This window comes from Dryobates pubescens, chromosome 5 (assembly GCF_014839835.1).
Source record: "Dryobates pubescens isolate bDryPub1 chromosome 5, bDryPub1.pri, whole genome shotgun sequence".
In the NCBI taxonomy this organism is placed as follows: domain Eukaryota; kingdom Metazoa; phylum Chordata; class Aves; order Piciformes; family Picidae; genus Dryobates; species Dryobates pubescens.
In genome coordinates this window covers 6,446,327-6,463,837 of record NC_071616.1, presented here as the reverse complement: position 1 = coordinate 6,463,837, position 17,511 = coordinate 6,446,327, and the positions used below count along the sequence as shown (strand labels likewise).

The window sequence follows — 17,511 nt, the reverse complement described above, 5'->3', positions numbered from 1 at the left end:
AGTTCCTTTTTGAACACCTCCAGGGATGGCGACTCCACCACCTCCCTGGGCAGCACATTCCAATGGCTAACAACTCTCTCTGTGACTAGCTTTCTCCTGACCTCAAGCCTAAACTTCCCCTGGTGCAGCTTGAGACAGAGTTCATCATCTGAGCAGATAGACAGTCATTGAAACTTGTGGAATTCAATGTCACAAAAAGAAGAATTTAAAAACAAAAGTAAAATCTAAGGCAGCCAAAGACACTTCACTTTTTCAGCCTTTTCAGTGTTCTCTACTGTTTAGCAGGGATAGGAAGCTGAGGCTCCAGATTTTTCCTCCAAGGTGTACATCACCCTGAACTAAATGCAGCTCATCTCTGTCTGCTTTTTCTTTTTGCATTGATGACTTTGAGAAATACCAAGAAATACAGCAGTAATCCACTTCTGAGAAGTAATCCATAGTTCACAGAATCAGTCAGGGTTGGAAGGGACCACAAGGATCATCTAGTTCCAACCCCCCTGCTATGGGCAGGGACACCCCACACTAGATCAGGCTGGCCAGAGCCTCATCCAGCCTGGGCTTAAACACCTCCAGGGATGGGGCCTCAACCACCTCCCTGGACAATCCATTCCAGGGCTTCACCACTCTCATGGGGAAGAACTTCCTCCTCACCTCCAGCCTGAATCTCCCCACCTCCAGCTTCATTCCATTCCCTCTAGTCCTATCACTACCTGAGATCCTAAGAAGTCCCTCCCCAGCCTTCTTGTAGGCCCCCTTCAGATACTGGAAGGCCACCATGAGGTCACCTTGGAGCCTTCTCTTCTCCAGACTGAACAGCCCCAACTCCTTCAGTCTGTCCTCACAGGAGAGGTGCTCCAGCCCTCTGCTCATCCTCGTGGCCCTTCTCTGGACACCTTCCAGCACCTCCAGATCCCTCTTGTAATAGGGGCTCCAGAACTGGAGGCAGTACTCCAGGTGGGGTCTCCCCAGAGCTGAGCAGAGGGGGAGAATCACCTCCCTTGCCCTGCTGGCCACACTTCTCTTGCTGCAGCCCAGGATCTGATTGGCTTTCTGGGCTGCAAGTGCACACTGAGAGCTCCTGTTGAGCTTCTCATCCACCAGCACCCCCAAGTCTCTCTCCTCAGGGCTGCTTTCCAGCCAGTCCCTGCCCAGCCTGGATTTGTGCCTGGGATTGCCTCAACCCACATTTTAATGCTCTTGGGTATAATTAGTTCTAAATATGAATTGTGTGATACCAGCAAGGAGTTATTGCTGGTTTGCTTTGGGTGGGGTTTTATTGGTGAGCATTATTATTTTCACTTGCATGTGTAATGTGAGTTTGCAGATCAGAGGTAACAGACAGCTGTAAGTCCTTGTAGAAGAGTTCACTTCCCACAAAGATGATACACATGCTGATTTTTATGTGCCTGATACACACCACAAACAATACAATATTGCTGTACTGAGATGTGCAGATAACACTCAGGAATTGGACTTGGCTGATCTTGTGCATCTCTTGTTTGCCTTCAGAGCAATCCTGAAACCCAGAAGATCTGCTTAGGGGAGTCATCTCTCATTGAAGAGGATTACAAAAACAACAAGGACCTGAAGGAATGGGCTGGAGGAGGTGGGGGTGGAGGAGGTGCAACCTACATCTTTAGAGTAAGTGCTTCCTTTTTGCCTCCTGGCCTGAGCAGTGTCCAGCAGAGTAACTGGCTTCCACTGTCAACCATGGCATCTGATAGTCACTTCTTAAAAAGAATGTGATGAAGGCAAGAGTCTCCCTCTCTCTCCTTCTCTTTCCTTCCTTTCCCCACCTTTTGTCTCCCTTTGCTTTCTTGCCTTTTTCACTTGAATTCTTTATATCTTTCCATTTCCCTAATCACATTTGTCACTAAGCTAGCTGAACTGGTTTCTAGGTTCCTGATGGCTCAGGTCTGGGAATCACACCAGGATCCCCCATTAATACTGGCAATAGGCCTACACCAAAGAACTAATCCCTAAACCTTGGTGTTCCCTTAAAGAGTTACTCTTGCACACAGGAACGTGACGTAAAACGTTTTTGTAATGAAGTTAGGAAGCAGTCAGTAGCATCACCCTGGCCTTGGGCCTCTCTTCTTTGGGATGTCTTTGTGCTTTCTGACAAGTTTGTGTGAGTTCACATATCCAAGGGATGTGAAGTTTTTCTGATGTTTGATGGGGGGTTTTCCAGCAGAAGAATGGGATTTTCGAACCTTTGCTCATCGCAGCAGGAGGAGGAGGAAAAGCCTACCTGAAGGCTCAGGACAGCCCCCTGGATGATGTACCCTTGGAGCAGTATGAGAACAGCACCACGGTACCTGGAGTCAGTGGGAGGACTGGGGCAGCAGGTGAGACACTAGAACCACACAAGGTCTGAAGCAGATGACTGAGCACATGCATTGTGCTGTAGGCACCAAATGTGGGGCTTCTTTTTGATATTTGGGAGGTTTTCTGTGGCAGTAGTTGTTAGAAAGATGTTGGTAGTCTATGACAGGAGTCTTCTCATGTGCCGTGTCACCAGATAAAAGAGAATGCGTAGGACAAGTGACAAGTGCTCCAGTGAAGGCTATTCCATAGCTGGACTCCTCTCTTTTAGAATAGAATAGAATAAACCAGGTTGGAAGAGACCTTCAAGATCATCACATCCAACCTATCAACCAATCCAACACCACCTAAACAACTAACCCATGGCACCAAGCACCCTATCAAGTCTCCTCCTGAACACCTCCAATGATGATGACTCTACCACCTCCCCAGGCAGCCCATTCCAATGGGCAATCACTCTCTCTGTACAGAGCTTCTTCCTAACATCCAGCCTAAACCTCCCCTGGCACAGCCTGAGACTGTGTCCTCTTAACACTCTGTGTCCTCTTAGAAATATGTTGGTAGTCTATGACAGGAGTCTTCTCATGTGACATGTCAGCAGACAGAAGAGAATGCATAGGACAAGTGACAAGTGCTCCAGTGAAGGCTATTCCATAGCTGGCCTCCTCTCTTTCATGAAGTGACTCCATGAAAATGGTGTTTGGGGAATGGAGCCCACTCCTCCACACACCAACAATGGCCTTTGGAGAGAAGATTTTTCCCTTGTTACTCTCCTTAAATCCTAACAACAGAAATTATTTTATAGGAATTATACCAGAAATTGAAGCTTATTTGTAATCTTGTAACAGCTGGACCTAGAATTCATTACAGAGGGACAAAAACCATCCCAGTGGTTCTCTGCCTCTGGCTGTTACAGCCTTACAGATAGGCCACTAGAGGGAGATGAGGAAATCCAGATTATTTTGATTTCCCCAGGAATTCAGCCACTCCTGTGGGTGAAAGCCCTAACCAGTTATCCCCAAGTGGAGTGGTGAGCTCCTCATTTCCCTAGTGCCACTAGAAATTGATGCTGAGATGCTGGTTATGCAGCACATACCACAGGTTGTGCGTTAAGAGATCTTACTGCTCTCTACAACTACCTGAAAGGAGGTTGTAGCCAGGTGGGGCTTGGTCTCTTCTCCCTGGCAACCAGCACCAGAACAAGGGGACACAGTCTCAAGCTGTGCATAGGGAAGTTTAGGCTGGAGGTGAGGAGAAAATTCTTCCCAGAAAGAGTTGTTGGCCATTGGAATGTGCTGCCCAGGGAGGTGGTGGAGTCACCGTCCCTGGAGGTGTTCCAAAAGGGATTGGACGTGGCACTTGGTGTCATGGTTTAGTTAGTCATGAGGTGTTGGGTGACAGGTTGGACTTGATGATCTCTAAAGTCTTTTCCAACCTTATTGATTCTATGATTCTGTGATTAAATTTCCTCTTTGTTAATATCCATGGTCTCTTGGTAGCTTGTCTATATATTCTCTTAACCTCAAAGAGAGCGTTGATTTGAACGCAGGCAGGTAAGAAATTAATAAAGACCAAGCTGGTTTTCTTACCTTTTCTTGTTCTGTTTTCTCACTCTCTGATTGGAGGTGGAGGTGGTGGCTGGCAAGATGAGAGTCTGCTTCCTCAAGCTGGGAAATCCCTTCTGGAAGGTGGAGAAGGGGGTCAAGCTTGTCCACAAGCACTAGCCAAGCTCCACTGGGCTACCTCAGGTGGCTTTGGTGGCGGAGGAGGAGCTTGTACGTCCGGTGGAGGAGGTGGAGGCTACAGAGGTAAGGCTGATGAAGGAATAGTTATGATGTCTACTTTTGTACCCTCCAGAGCACATGTAGTAAAGGGCTGTAGATACACTGCTGTAGAGGGTGATTCACAGGTACTTCACAATCAACAGTATGGAACCTGTCCTCCTTTCCACCATTTCCAAGTCCAGGTTATAGGAGTATTAGTATTGGGAAGGTATGCTGGATCAGCCCTTCATTCATTCCCAAGCTGCCCACAGAAAATGCTCCCTTTTCTTTTCCTGTTTGAAGTGAACACATTTTTACCTTGCTGAACTGAGAAACTTGTGCTGAAATGAATCACTTCACTAGCCTTGACACTGCATGGGTCAAGTGAGCATCTATCCCTCAGGGACTTTATGCATACTCAGATCTTGGAGGGTTGCAGACTCACCCCAGGTGATAAGAGCCAGCAATGAATGCAGTGCTTCAGAGGCATCACATCTTCTGAAGCACACAGCACTGAGCAGTCATCCATCCTCTTCTTTCCCCAGGGGGGCATGCCTCTCATAATGATGACATCACAGCTGGTGGGCAGGATGGCATCTCTTTTGTGAACCCCATTGGAGAGATCTTCTTGCATCCCCTGGCAGGTACAATATAATTCTTATTCCCCTTAGTTCTTTTGTCATTCTTTCACTCTATTTCCTCTTTCCTCCTCCCTCTTCTCCCACTTTTTATGCATTTCATGCAGTCCTGTTTCACTTGCATTCAACAAGTCCAAGTGCCAGGTGCTGCACTTTGGCCACAACAACCCCATGCAGAGCTACAGGCTGGGGTCAGAGTGGCTGGAGAGCTCCCAAACAGAGAGGGACCTGGGGGTGCTGGTTGGCAGCCACCTAAACATGAGCCAGCAGTGTGCCCAGGTGGCCAAGAAGGCCAACAGCATCCTGGCCTGCATTAGGAATAGTGTGGCCAGCAGGAGCAGGGAAGACATTGTGCCCCTGTACTCATCACTGGTTAGGCCACACCTTGAGTCCTGTGTCCAGTTCTGGACTCCTCAGTTTAGGAAAGATGTTGAGACACTTGAATGTGTCCAGAGAAGGACAACGAGGCTGGGGAGAGGCCTTGAGCACAGCCCTGTGAGGAGAGGCTGAGGGAGCTGGGGTTGTTTAGCCTGGAGGAGAGGAGGCTCAGGGGTGACCTCATTGCTCTCTACAACTACCTGAAAGGTGGTTGTAGACAGGAGGGGGTTGGTCTCTTCTCTCTAGCAATCAGCACCAGAACAAGGGGACACAGTCTCAAGCTGCACCAGGGGAAGTTTAGGCTGGAGGTGAGGAGAAAGTTCTTCACCGAGAGAGTCACTTACCATTGGAATGTGCTGCCCAGGGAGGTGGTGGAGTCACCATTCCTGGAGGTGTTCAAGAGGAGATTGGATGTGGCACTTGGTGCCATGGTTTAGTCATGAGGTCTGTGGTGACAGGTTGGACTTGATGATCTTTGAGGTCTCTTCCAACCTTAGTGATACTGTGATACTCTGCAGGTCAGACCTTGACCTGTGGTGATTCCTTTCAATATCTCCATAGTGCTCTGGGACTTTATTCCTGTCAGTCTCTAAACCAGGAGAGATGGCAGTCATCAGGTTCAACTGCACACCCTCAATCCCAGATATTTACAGGTCAATTCACTCTGAGATTTCTCTGTTCACATGAGGGATGCAGTACTTTCTTTCCTCCTGGCTCCCACGAGGTTTCTGATGTGTTCACAATGTGTTGGACTGCCTGCCCTCCTGCAGAGATGAAGTTGTAGATGCCCTCTGTGCTTTGGGTGGGCTTTTTTTTTTTTTCTTACTGGAATAAGATGGAGGGGAATGAACTAAGTTTTACCTGTTTGTGTCTTAATTCCTTGTTCAGCTATGGAGAGTCATGGTGAGGTGGAGGTTCAGATCTATCTGAACTGCAGCCACTGCCACTCGGACAACTGCAAGCGGGACCCTGACACCAACTTGCCAGTCTGCCAGTGTGAGATGGGGGCTGTGCTAGCCAATGACAATGTCACCTGCACTTGTAAGTTGTCTAGTCTTGTGCTGATTAGATTACATCTGCATTCTGTGTATTGTTTCTCTTCCTGGCTTTTTGATGGGCAGTTCCCCCAAGTTACAGCTAGTGATCCCAGCGAACGGTGTGTGAGACACGCCAGTCAAAGATGTGACTGAAAATCCCTGAGAGCCTTTCCTTACATGCTGAGCTGCCTCTCTGTCCCCATCTCCCACACTCAGGCTTGGGTTAGGTGGAAGATAAAATACCTGTCAAGAGATGCAGTGTGTACCTCCTGAATGGTCCCAGTGTGGCAGATCTCTAAGTGTTATACCTCTCTGGTATAACACACACCACCTGCTGCAGAACGCTTTAAGCCACAGATTACTTCCTTCCACAGCAGTTTCCCACTGTGCTCCTTCAGCTGATGCCTGGTGTTCACTGCTACTTCCTGACACAGTTTCTGGGAACTCCCAAAGCATCAGGACTGTAGAAAGTCTCAACTTGTAAGCCATGATGTTACCCATTTATGAAAGAAATCAGGAGGAAGAACCTGTGCTTTGTCAGATAGGTTTCTATCCTCACAAGGATTTAAAGATTATTTAAGTACTTTTCCAACCTCCAAGGCTGTAGAGGGGTTTGCTGTCATTTATAAGATGGTCTGGCCATGAGCTCTGTATTGTTTTCTGAAAGAGAAGCAGCCCTCAGAGGGGTGCTTTACAAGCAGTTCTGATTGCTTTCTTTTTACAGTGCCCCAGGGGCCTATCCCAGAGGGACACCTGCCTCTCCCACTTCTCCTGGCTGTGGTGGCTGTCATTGTCGTGCTTGGAATGATCCTCACTTGTGGCAGCCTATCTATTGGTAAGAAACACTCCTTATCACCCTTTCACAGAATCGCAGAATCACCAAGTTTGGAAGAAACCTCAAAGATCATCAGGTCCAACCTGTCACCACAGACCTCATGACTAAACCATGGCACCAAGTGCCACGTTCAATCCCCTCTTGAACACCTCCAGGGATGGTGACTCCACCACCTCCCTGGGCAGCACATTCCAATGGCTAACAACTCTCTCTGGGAAGAACTTTCTCCTCACCTCCAGCCTAAACTTCCCCTGGTGCAGCTTCAGACTGTGTCCTCTTGTTCTGGTGCTGCTTGCCTGGGAGAAGAGACCAACCCCCTCCTGGCTACAACCTCCCTTCAGGTAGTTGTAGAGAGCAATAAGGTCTCCCCTGAGCCTCCTCTTCTCCAGGCTAAACAATCCCAGCTCCCTCAGCCTCTCCTCACAGGGCTGTGCTCAAGGCCTCTCCCCAGCCTCATTGCCCTTCTCTGGACATGTTCAAGAGTCTCAATGTCCTTCTTAAACTGAGGGGCCCAGAACTGGACACAGGACTTGTCTTTTCTTGGTTAAATTAAACAAAAGGAGACTGCCCAGCCACATGCCTCTGCTTTTAATACTTGCAGCCAGAGCGTGGTGATCTCCCAAGTGGGACAGTGAGAAAGAAATGACAGAAAACATTGCCACACCACACTTAGGCACCAGAATAGTCCCACAGGATAGGCACTGCTGTGTCCTGGTATTTGATACAGAGAAAAGGGCTGGAGAAGTCCTCTTATCAGGCTTTTCTTTAGGAGCCACTGCTATATAAGCTGAGGTCCCTGACTGTAATTAGACATATAATTAATTCAGGGAGATGGTTGATGCCAGCAAGGTGTCTTGTGGAGCTCCCTTCCTTCACCCAAAAGTACAAAGTGGGAGAAACTTCAGTTGCTCCCAAGTGATCAGGACTCTGCATATCATTTCACTACAGAGCTTGGAGAAGAGCATCACCCTGGCAAGCTAAAGACACTTCTTGAGCATTTATATTTATGGATTGAGTTCCTTTGTGCTCTGTACCATTATCTTTTCTCCTCAGGCGCTGAGCTTATCTGTGCATATTTTCTCGTGTTTGCCTCCCCACCTGCAGTTTATCACCTGAAGAAGCAGCAGCTGGAAGGAGCCAGAGCACGACTGCAGAGTCCAGAATACAAACTGAGCAAAATCCGCACGTCAGCCATCATGACAGACTACAACCCCAACTACTGCTTCGCGGGGAAGGCTGCCACGCTGAGCGAGCTGAAGGAGATCCCACGGAAGAACATCTCCCTGCTGCGGTAAGGTTGAAGTTTCCACACACACACAACATTAACTATGCCAGACCAACTCAGTTAGAAGCAAATAGGTCACACCTTGAGTACTGTGCCCAGTTCTGGGCCTCTCAGCTTAGGAAAGATGTTGACTTGCTGGAACGTGTCCAGAGAAGGGCAACAAAGCTGGAGAGGGGTTTGGAGCACAGCCCTATGAGGAGAGGCTGAGGGAGCTGGGGTTGCTTAGCCTGGAGAGGAGGAGACTCAGGGGTGACCTGTTCTATTCTATTCTGTTCTGTTCTGTTCTATTCTATTCTGTTCTGTTCTGTTCTGTTCTGTTCTATTCTATTCTATTCTATTCTATTCTATTCTATGCTATGCTATGCTATGCTATGCTATGCTATGCTATGCTATGCTATTCTATTCTATGCTGTTCTGTTCTATTCTATTCTATTCTATGCTGTTCTGTTCTATTCTATTCTATGCTGTTCTGTTCTATGCTGTTCTATGCTGTTCTGTTCTATGCTGTTCTGTTCTATTGTATTCTGTTCTGTTCTATTCTGTTCTATTCTATGCTGTTCTGTTCTATGCTATTCTATTCTATTCTATTCTGTTCTATTCTATTCTGTGCTGTTCTGTTCTATGCTGTTCTGTTCTATGCTGTTCTATTGTATTCTGTTCTGTTCTATTCTATGCTATTCTGTTCTGTTCTATTCTGTTCTATTCTATTGTATTCTGTTCTATTGTATTCTGTTCTGTTCTATGCTATTCTGTTCTATTCTATTCTATTCTATTCTATTCTATTCTATTCTATTCTATTCTATTCTATTCTATTCTATTTCTCTCCACAACTACATTAATGGAGGTTGTAGCCAGGTGGGGGTTGGTCTCTTCTCCCAGGCAACCAGCACCAGAACAAGAGGACACAGTCTCAAGCTGCACCAGGGGAGGTTTAGGCTGGAGGTTAGGAGGAAGTTCTACACAGAGAGAGTGATTGCCCATTGGAATAGGCTGCCAGGCGAGGTGGTGGAGTCACTATCACTGGAGGTGCTCAGGAGGAGACTTGACAGGGTGCTTGATTGCATGGTTTAGTTGGTTGGGTGGTGTTGGATGATAGGTTGGACACGATGATCTTGAAGGTCTCTTCCAACCTGGTCTGGTCTGGTCTGGTCTGGTCTATTCTATTCTATTCTAATCCATCTCCTGAAGACTCCAGCTTGCAGCTACCCTATTCTGTTGTTCTCCAGTTCTTTCTTCTCCTGCTATTGCCACACTTGGTTATAAGGCTCAAGAGTTCAGAAGGCTGCTTTATTTGTCCAGAACCAGGAAGGATCCAACCGCTGTCTGCTACAATGACAGTGACAGGAAATAGTGAGAAGTTATTTTCAGAAGCTTTGAGATGAAAACAAAACTCTGTTGCTGGTTTCATCTCTTGCAGCAGATTCTGTTCCCATTCTTGGACAGGCTGAAGGGAAGAGCTTGGCCAGTGCTGCATCTAGGGGCATAGTAACATCTGTTCTCTCTTTCTTTAACTTCCAGGGCACTAGGGCATGGTGCATTTGGAGAGGTTTATGAGGGAACTGTGGTGGGCATTGCAGGGGACCCCAACCCTCTTCAAGTGGCTATCAAGGTCAGTACCCACAAATTTCTCACACCACAATAATTGCCCATAAGAGCCATATTATCTCACCACTGTACCAGCTGGACATTCACATTTATCCCATGCATAATGACATATGCATACATGTGATGGAGATTCCCACACATTGCTGCATCTGGGAGTTATAGTCTTTGATTTTCAAGCTGCATGGCAGTAGCAGCAGGCTGAAAGTAAAGCATCTGTCTTGTTTGCTGCATGTCTAATGGCTGTAAGTTATGGTCTAACGAGGAAGAGATTCTGTTTTGCAAGCTCCATTCCCATTGCTCAGGAGAGATGGAGTCACTGCCCTCAGATGGAAAATAGTATGAGTTAGTCACCTGGAGACTGCATAATATGATTAGCTAACATAACAAATTCTCTACCAGCACAAATATATATATAGCTTCCTTGAAGTCAACACAGAAGCATCAACTCACCCCAGCAGAGAATCTTCTGCCACAATAATTTATAAATCTGAATAGGCAAGGGGAAAAAAAAAGGAAACTTAGGAGGGGGAAATAGCAGCAAATGGACATTGGGGGGAGCTTGAAGACTGGAAGGGGATTTCTAAGTCTTGTTTAAAGACAGCTATCAGTATGAAGTGCTTATGTGACAGCACACATGTGCTTCTGTATTATTAATTCTGCATTTCAGTGGTTTTGAGTGCTTTCTCCTACATTTTTCACATGACATTACATTTAAATTGTATTAATTGTTTCTCAGTCACATTTCCTTTGTACTGAGAACAGAGTTTGTCTACCATACATGCAACTTCCAGGTAGTGTCTTCTTATTGCACACTGTTAAATGCACTGCTGGGAACAGACTTTGTGATAGCTTGCTAATATCCATGTCGTTAGTGGCAAGAGCTAGCAGGCTGGTTTTCTGTGAAATTACTGCTGTTGCCTCAGGATTTGTCAGTAACTCAGCCTTGAAGTTGAGCTTGTGACTCAGAGAACCAGATCTACCAGGCAACACCAAGTTGGGAGCAGGAGTTGATCTGTTAGAGGGTAGGAGGGCTCTGCAGAGGGACCTTGACAGGATGGACAGATGGACAGAGTCCAACAGGATGGCATTTAACAAGCCCAAGTGCTGGGTGCTGCATTTTGGTCACAACAACCCCATGCAGTGCTACAGGCTGGGGTCAGAGTGGCTGGAGAGCAACAGGCAGAAAGGGACCTGGGGGTACTGGTTGATAATAGGCTGAACATGAGCCAGCAGTGTGCCCAGGTGGCCAAGAAGGCCAATGGCATCCTGGCCCGGATCAGGAACAGTGTGGCCAGCAGGAGCAGGAAGGTCATTGTGCCCCTGTACTCAGGACTGGTTAGGCCACACCTTGAGTCTTGTGTCCAGTCCTGGGCCCCTCGGTTTAGGAAAGATGTTGAGCTGCTGGAATGTGTCCAGAGAAGGGCAACAAAGCTGGGGAGGGGTTTGGAGCACAGCCCTATGAGGAGAGGCTGAGGGAGCTGGGGTTGCTTAGCCTGGAGAAGAGGAGGCTCAGGGGAGACCTTCTTGCTGTCTACAACAACCTGAAGGGAGGTTGTAGCCAGGTGGGGGTTGGTCTCTTCTCCCAGGCAAGCAGCACCAGAACAAGAGGACACAGTCTCAAGCTGTGCCAGGGGAAGTTTAGGCTGGAGGTGAGGAGAGTTTAGGCTGGTGTAGAGTTTCACTCTCCAGCCTGGAGGAAGCACCTCAGAACGTTGACATACAGAAGCAGGTTGGCTGGTTGCTCAGTTGTGACAGTCCAGGGAGGATGTCACCAGTTTTGAAAGTCTCAGCAGTGATGGCAGCCTGTTATGACCCTGTCTGCTCACATGTCCACTTCTTCATCCATCTCCCTGTAAAGAGGCATCACCAAAAGGGCTGCCCTGAAACTGGTAGAGTATCTGTGGGCCCAAGCTGACTTCCCTTCATGCTGGAGCAGTCCTGATCTAACTTTACAGGAGCAGCAGGTGCAGATGGGAGATGAATTAAAAAACAAAATCAATATTTGCAGCATCCTCCCTGTTGATTGTGGCTATTCCATCAACTTAATAGCTCACCTGCACTGTCCTGTCTGAAGCAGTCTCTTATTTCACATAGCAACCTTGTCTTCCGTAGCCCACACACTGCTGACAAGAAGAATGGGTTCCATGCCAGCCTCACCACACTGAGCAGTGAACATCCCACCTCTCTGCATGCAGTTTGGCAGCAGGACCTACACAGAGCTGTGGTCAAACCATCCCATAATGTTAGAACAGTGGGAACAATAGCAGACACTGATTCCACTGCTGCCTGCACTCTCTGTTCACCTTTATCGGTGGCAGCTGCTGTCCAAACCTGCTGTCAGGGGAGGAAGCTCTAAGGCCACACGACACAAAGGTTTAAATCCTGTGGCTGTATGGGTTGTAGGACATGGAAGGGAGAAGAAACTAACACCTGGCATTTTAAAGTGCTTGATAGATCTCTAATTCCCCACCTAATGCCCTTCCTGATCTACATCCGAAGCTATTTTGCTCCAGAGCACTGCATATATTTAAATGCACACAAAGGTGGCAGGACAAGGGGTGGTGGTTTTAATCTAAAAGGAGGGAGATTTAGGCTACATATAAGGAAGATTTATTTGGTTTTTTCATACTGAGGGTGGTGAAACACTGGAACAGGTTGTCCAGTGCCCCATTCCTCAAAACATTCAAAGTGAGGCTGGACAGGACTGTGAGCAAGTTGATCTAGTTAAAATTGTTCTTGTTCATTGCAGAGGACTAGATGAACTTTAAAGGTCACTTCCAATTCAAACCATTTTGTGATTGTATGGTGAAAAAATAACATCTACAAGCAGCTCACCTGTTCCTTGTTCTAGCTTTGACTACCAAACAGGGCCTGTGCAGCCCAGCAAAGATGAGCCCCTCCTCATAGGTTCCTGAAGTCTTTCATGTTACATGCTCATTCTTGTCTGTTTTTTGTTTCTTTCTTTCTTTTTATGTTGGTGGTCACCTAAATGCTCTCCATTCTTTGGTGGGATGGTCCTCACTGTCTTCACCTCTCAACAGACCCTACCAGAAGTCTGCTCTGAGCAGGATGAGATGGATTTCCTGATGGAAGCACTGATTATCAGGTACAGCTTAAGGTCTTTAGACTGATGTTGGGCAGGGGGCAAAAGAGTAATGCAAGTAGTAAGAATAATTTATCCACTTGCTTGGGCTCAGAAAGAAAATCCAGCCCTGTTATTTGCCAGATGGCATTTTAGTAGCATCTAAGTTACTGGTTTAAGCTACATATCTCCAACTGAGATTCTTTTGTTGCACCTCTGTCGTGGTTTAATGCCAGTAGGCAACTCAGTCCCACACAGCAGTGGGATGAAGGAGAGAATCAGAAAGGTAAGAAAACTCCTGGGTTGAGATAAAACCAGCATAATGGGTAAAGCAAAAGCTCTGTGCACAAGCAGAGTAACATGAGGAATTCATTCACCACTTCCCATCAGCAGGCAGGTATTCAGCCATCTGAAAGAAAGCAGTGCTCCATATGTAATGGTGACTTGGGAAGACAAACACCACCACGCCAAGTACTTCAAAAGGCTCTTTCCCCCCTCAGCTTTTATTGCTGAGTGTGACATCATACAGAATGGGATATCCCTGTGGTCATTTGGGGTCAGCTGTCCCAGCTGTGCTCCCTTCCTGAGTTTTGATCACAGATCCACAACACATGGCCCACACATGACCTCCTGTGAAGAAAATTTCAGTCTGTTTCACCCAAACCCAGCACAGCATCTCAACAAAAATTTCTGCTGATTGCTTCTGCTTGGTCATGCTCAGAGGAGCAAAAAGACACATTTTGGCACAAACATGTTCTGCATTTGGAATGTTTTCCTTTCCAAATAATCCTGCAGCCCTTTTAGTAAGTATAAATCATGTCCCAAACCTCTTGCCAAAATGAAATTTCAATGAGGAAATGGAAAGTAATAGGAAAGCTGAAGTTTAGAGCCACCTATACAGTGACTCAGAAGTTCAAGGAGGTACAACACAGGCTGTGTACCAGGGAGGCTTGGATTGAGCCTTGGATTCAGAGCCTAAATTTTATTATCTCTTGTGATTAAAAGTAAGAGGTTTTTCTAAGAGCAGATATGACAGCTGAAGAAGGAGGAACTGTGGGAAACTTTTCCCATTGTGTCTTTCAGACAATAGCTAAGTGTTTGTGCAGCCTTTTTGCCTTTCCTATCTGTAGCACAGTTTGCTGTAAGTAATCACTTTTTGCAGCTAAGGTCCTGGGTTATTTCCCTTTCTTTCACAGGAATAGCTGTGGGGATAAGGCAGTGAATACACCTTCCCTTCTCCCAGTGTGGCCATTTTTCTTAGATGTCTTCTGGCTTTTGATGTGTTTGAAGGCTTGACAGAACTGTTACAAGGTCTCATCTGTATGACCTCCTGACAGTGAGCTATGAGGTCTATAAAACTTGCCTGTAAAAGAGAACAGACAGCTTTTCCTAATACCACATGTGCTTTAAAGTATTCCAGCCTTGGAATTGAGTTCATTAACCCAAACCCACAGTATTGAAACAACAGTATAGTCATGGATGACTTTAAAGTAATAGCATGGTCAGGGCTGTTTGTGAGTGATCAAAATGTATGCCTTCCTTATTTGTGCAACATGAAGCTCCTTTCCTCCTTGTCTGGCCCAGCTCACACCTAGCTGCTGTTTTTTCTGCTGTTAAAGCATGAATCTCATGACACAGAGGCACTTCATGAAGCCTGCAAGAACTCTGCCAGCTGAGCAGGATGTATGTTTTCTAGAAGAGCAATTTCAATTGATTACAGAGGGCTTTGATTCACTTAGTAGCACATGACTCCTCCTCTCCCCCAACTTCCTTTCCATTTTTAGTTCCTGTATTATCCAGGTAATCACTATCCAAGGGAAGATGCTGATTTCTAATGACTGAGTCTTACTGAGCTTCTTGACAATCTCAGCTTTCTTTTGTCAAGGGCAGAAAGCCATCACATAAGCAGCTGCTGCAGTAGGTATTAGTTGAGTCTCTCTTTGGCAGACCAGATGCTGAGTTGAGTCCACCAAACTGAGCAGCAGCATATAATAATAATAACCAATAATAACCAATGCTGAATTAAAATCCTTACTGCTCAGGATTATCCTTTTTTTTCCACAGATGCCAATACTATGTGCATATTTTAAGTTCTCAGCTTTCTTTTTCCTCTCACATCACCCCATCTTTCAGTCAGTGTGTCTATTAGAAGAGAAGACTGAGAGGGGGATCTCATCAATGTGCATAAATATCTGAGGGGTGGGTGTCAGGTGGAGGGGGCCAAGCTCTCTTCGGTGGTGCTCACTAATAAGATAAAAAACAATGGATGCAAGCTTGAACATAGAAGATTTCACCTCCACATGAGGAGAAACTTCTTTACAGTGAGGGTGACAGAGCACTGAAACAGGCTGCCCAGAGAGCCTGTGGAGTCTCCTTCTCTGGAGACTTTCAAAACCCACCTGGGTGCATTCCTGTGAGGACTATCCTAAGTGATGCTGCTTTGGCAGGGGGTTGGACTCAATAATCTCTGGAGGTCCCTTCCACCCTCTAATGTATTGTAACACTGTGTGATATTACATTCTCTCTTCATAGACAACTCTGCTTTGCTTTCAACAGAAAGCATGAAAAGATGAAAGGTTTTCATGGGCAGAGCCAGGCACAACCATAAACAGCAAGGCATTTTGATATGACTGAAACAGGAATTTGTATGGTAACTTGCACCGTATCAGGATTTGCTTCAATCCATGTTGTCAAAGCCCAAGGGGCAGTGAGTGTGATGGATCTTGGCCAGGTACTAATGCTGTCTTTCTCTTCCACTTTGCTCTGATCCTGGATTTCAGTAAGTTCAATCACCAAAATATTGTGCAGTGCATTGGGGTTAGTCTACAGACCCTGCCTCGCTTCATTCTGCTTGAGCTGATGGCTGGAGGAGATATGAAGAGCTTCCTTCGGCAGAATCGACCCAGGATGGTGAGATATCTTCCCTCCTAGGCTTGTGGTTGGGTTTAGTGTGGCTATTTTTATTCTTTCTATGAATTGGCTAAAGGCACTGAAGCCAAGGAGGGCTGCAGTATGTGTCCCAGTGCCTACAAACTTCTGGATACTTATGTCTGCTTGATGCAAGCAAATGTCTCTGAGAGAAAACAAAAACAGTGCCAGAACTCCACTCTTACTAGCTGAGAAGGGAAGAGTAAAACCCTGCCCTGCCATTCCATAGGTCTCTGTCAGCTGAGCTGCAAATGAAGAGGCTTTCTTTACTCAATGCCTGCTTGTTTTTTCTGTGCACTGTGGTGGTGTCTGAGGAGCTGAAGTTGCAGCACAGATAAGCAGTAGTGGGAACCTGTAGCACTAGGTGCTCAGCAGGCGTGCATCAGCACCATGGAGATGAACACATTTAGAGCAGTTGAAGAGCTGAGCCTGCAGGTAGCACTGTGACAGGCATTTAAATCAACACAAGTGAAATTAGCAAGTCAATTATTTTTGTTTTTTAACACCCCCCCCAACCCTTCATAAGAAACTGTCATGAGGGCTTCTGCAGATCAGCTCTGATTTCTAACACCGCGTAGCTGCCAACGACATGCAGCGAACACCTGCAATTAATTAGTCCCAGTGTTCTTCTAATGAATAGCTGATCCAAGATAGGTTTTCTTCCAGTGGGATCCAGTGGGATCCTGGGCACCTCTGTTAAGTAGGGATCTCTCTACTTGTACTGAGATGCCTGTGCTGGCTGCCTACAGGGCAGGAGGGGGCTGCCTGGTGCCTGATGCACTCCTACACCACACGATGCAGTCGTTGCACGGCTTCACCTCCACACAACACACTCCCCCCCGCCCCGTCCCCCAAATAGTTTTGACAATGTAGCTTTGTGTGTGCATGCTCCTGTGCTTGCATCAACATACAGCTAAAAGATCAAGCTTCATCTCTTTTTCACACAGGACTAAAAGCACTAATTAAATGTACTTGCAGTGGTATAGCAGCACCCAGATGGAGGAACTTGTAGATATTTATTTTGGCATCTAGAGTGAACGTTGTGCAATTTCAGCGGGCAGATAAAGTCTGTGGGCAGCAGAGAGTAATAAATACTCTGAACATTCCATAGAATGTTCATGCAAACAACTGTTATTTTAAAAATACACAGAAGCAAGCCTGCTGTTCTCTTAGCAAATACCATCATTGAAGCCCCCACTCCCCCCACCTAGTACTGACAAAAATGCCCCTGCTGAAACCAGAACCAGCCCCGTCATTCATCTGTTTCATGACAAGTTTCCCTGGCTGCAGGGCAAATGCAGGTCCATTACAGCCTTCTGACAGAGGCATCCCAGAGCAGTGATAAGGTCTGGAAGTCTGTGGTTCTATTTCTCCTCCTTGCTTTCAATTTCCTCTCCAGCAATGCCTACTTTATAACTTTAATAATTCTTCCCAGCAGATGTCAAAGAGCTTTGCACAATAATTTGCCTAGCCACTAACAACAGCACTCCATGGCTGAGAAATTCTAGTGATAACAGCATCCAGAAACAAAAGCAGCCTTTAAAAGAACAATTTCTTTGATAGCTCTCAGGCTTTTGATCAGCAGTGTAGCCCTTTCTCCCCAGCTTTCCCGAGAGCAATAGAGAAGTTCCTGGA

General features: G+C 46.5%; 1 protein-coding gene across 1 annotated transcript in view; it reads left to right on the top strand.

The window, feature by feature from the left end:
* Window positions 1–17,511, top strand: part of LTK (leukocyte receptor tyrosine kinase) — a 117,426-nt gene that overhangs the window by 89,353 nt on the left and 10,562 nt on the right. Inside the window, exons 15-24 of the mRNA XM_054162149.1 lie at window positions 1,510–1,641; window positions 2,192–2,348; window positions 3,951–4,133; window positions 4,634–4,732; window positions 5,993–6,145; window positions 6,866–6,976; window positions 8,081–8,267; window positions 9,780–9,870; window positions 12,908–12,972; window positions 15,729–15,858. Of these exons, the coding sequence (XP_054018124.1) occupies window positions 1,510–1,641; window positions 2,192–2,348; window positions 3,951–4,133; window positions 4,634–4,732; window positions 5,993–6,145; window positions 6,866–6,976; window positions 8,081–8,267; window positions 9,780–9,870; window positions 12,908–12,972; window positions 15,729–15,858 (1,308 nt within the window). The remainder of the gene's footprint in view (window positions 1–1,509; window positions 1,642–2,191; window positions 2,349–3,950; window positions 4,134–4,633; window positions 4,733–5,992; window positions 6,146–6,865; window positions 6,977–8,080; window positions 8,268–9,779; window positions 9,871–12,907; window positions 12,973–15,728; window positions 15,859–17,511) is intronic.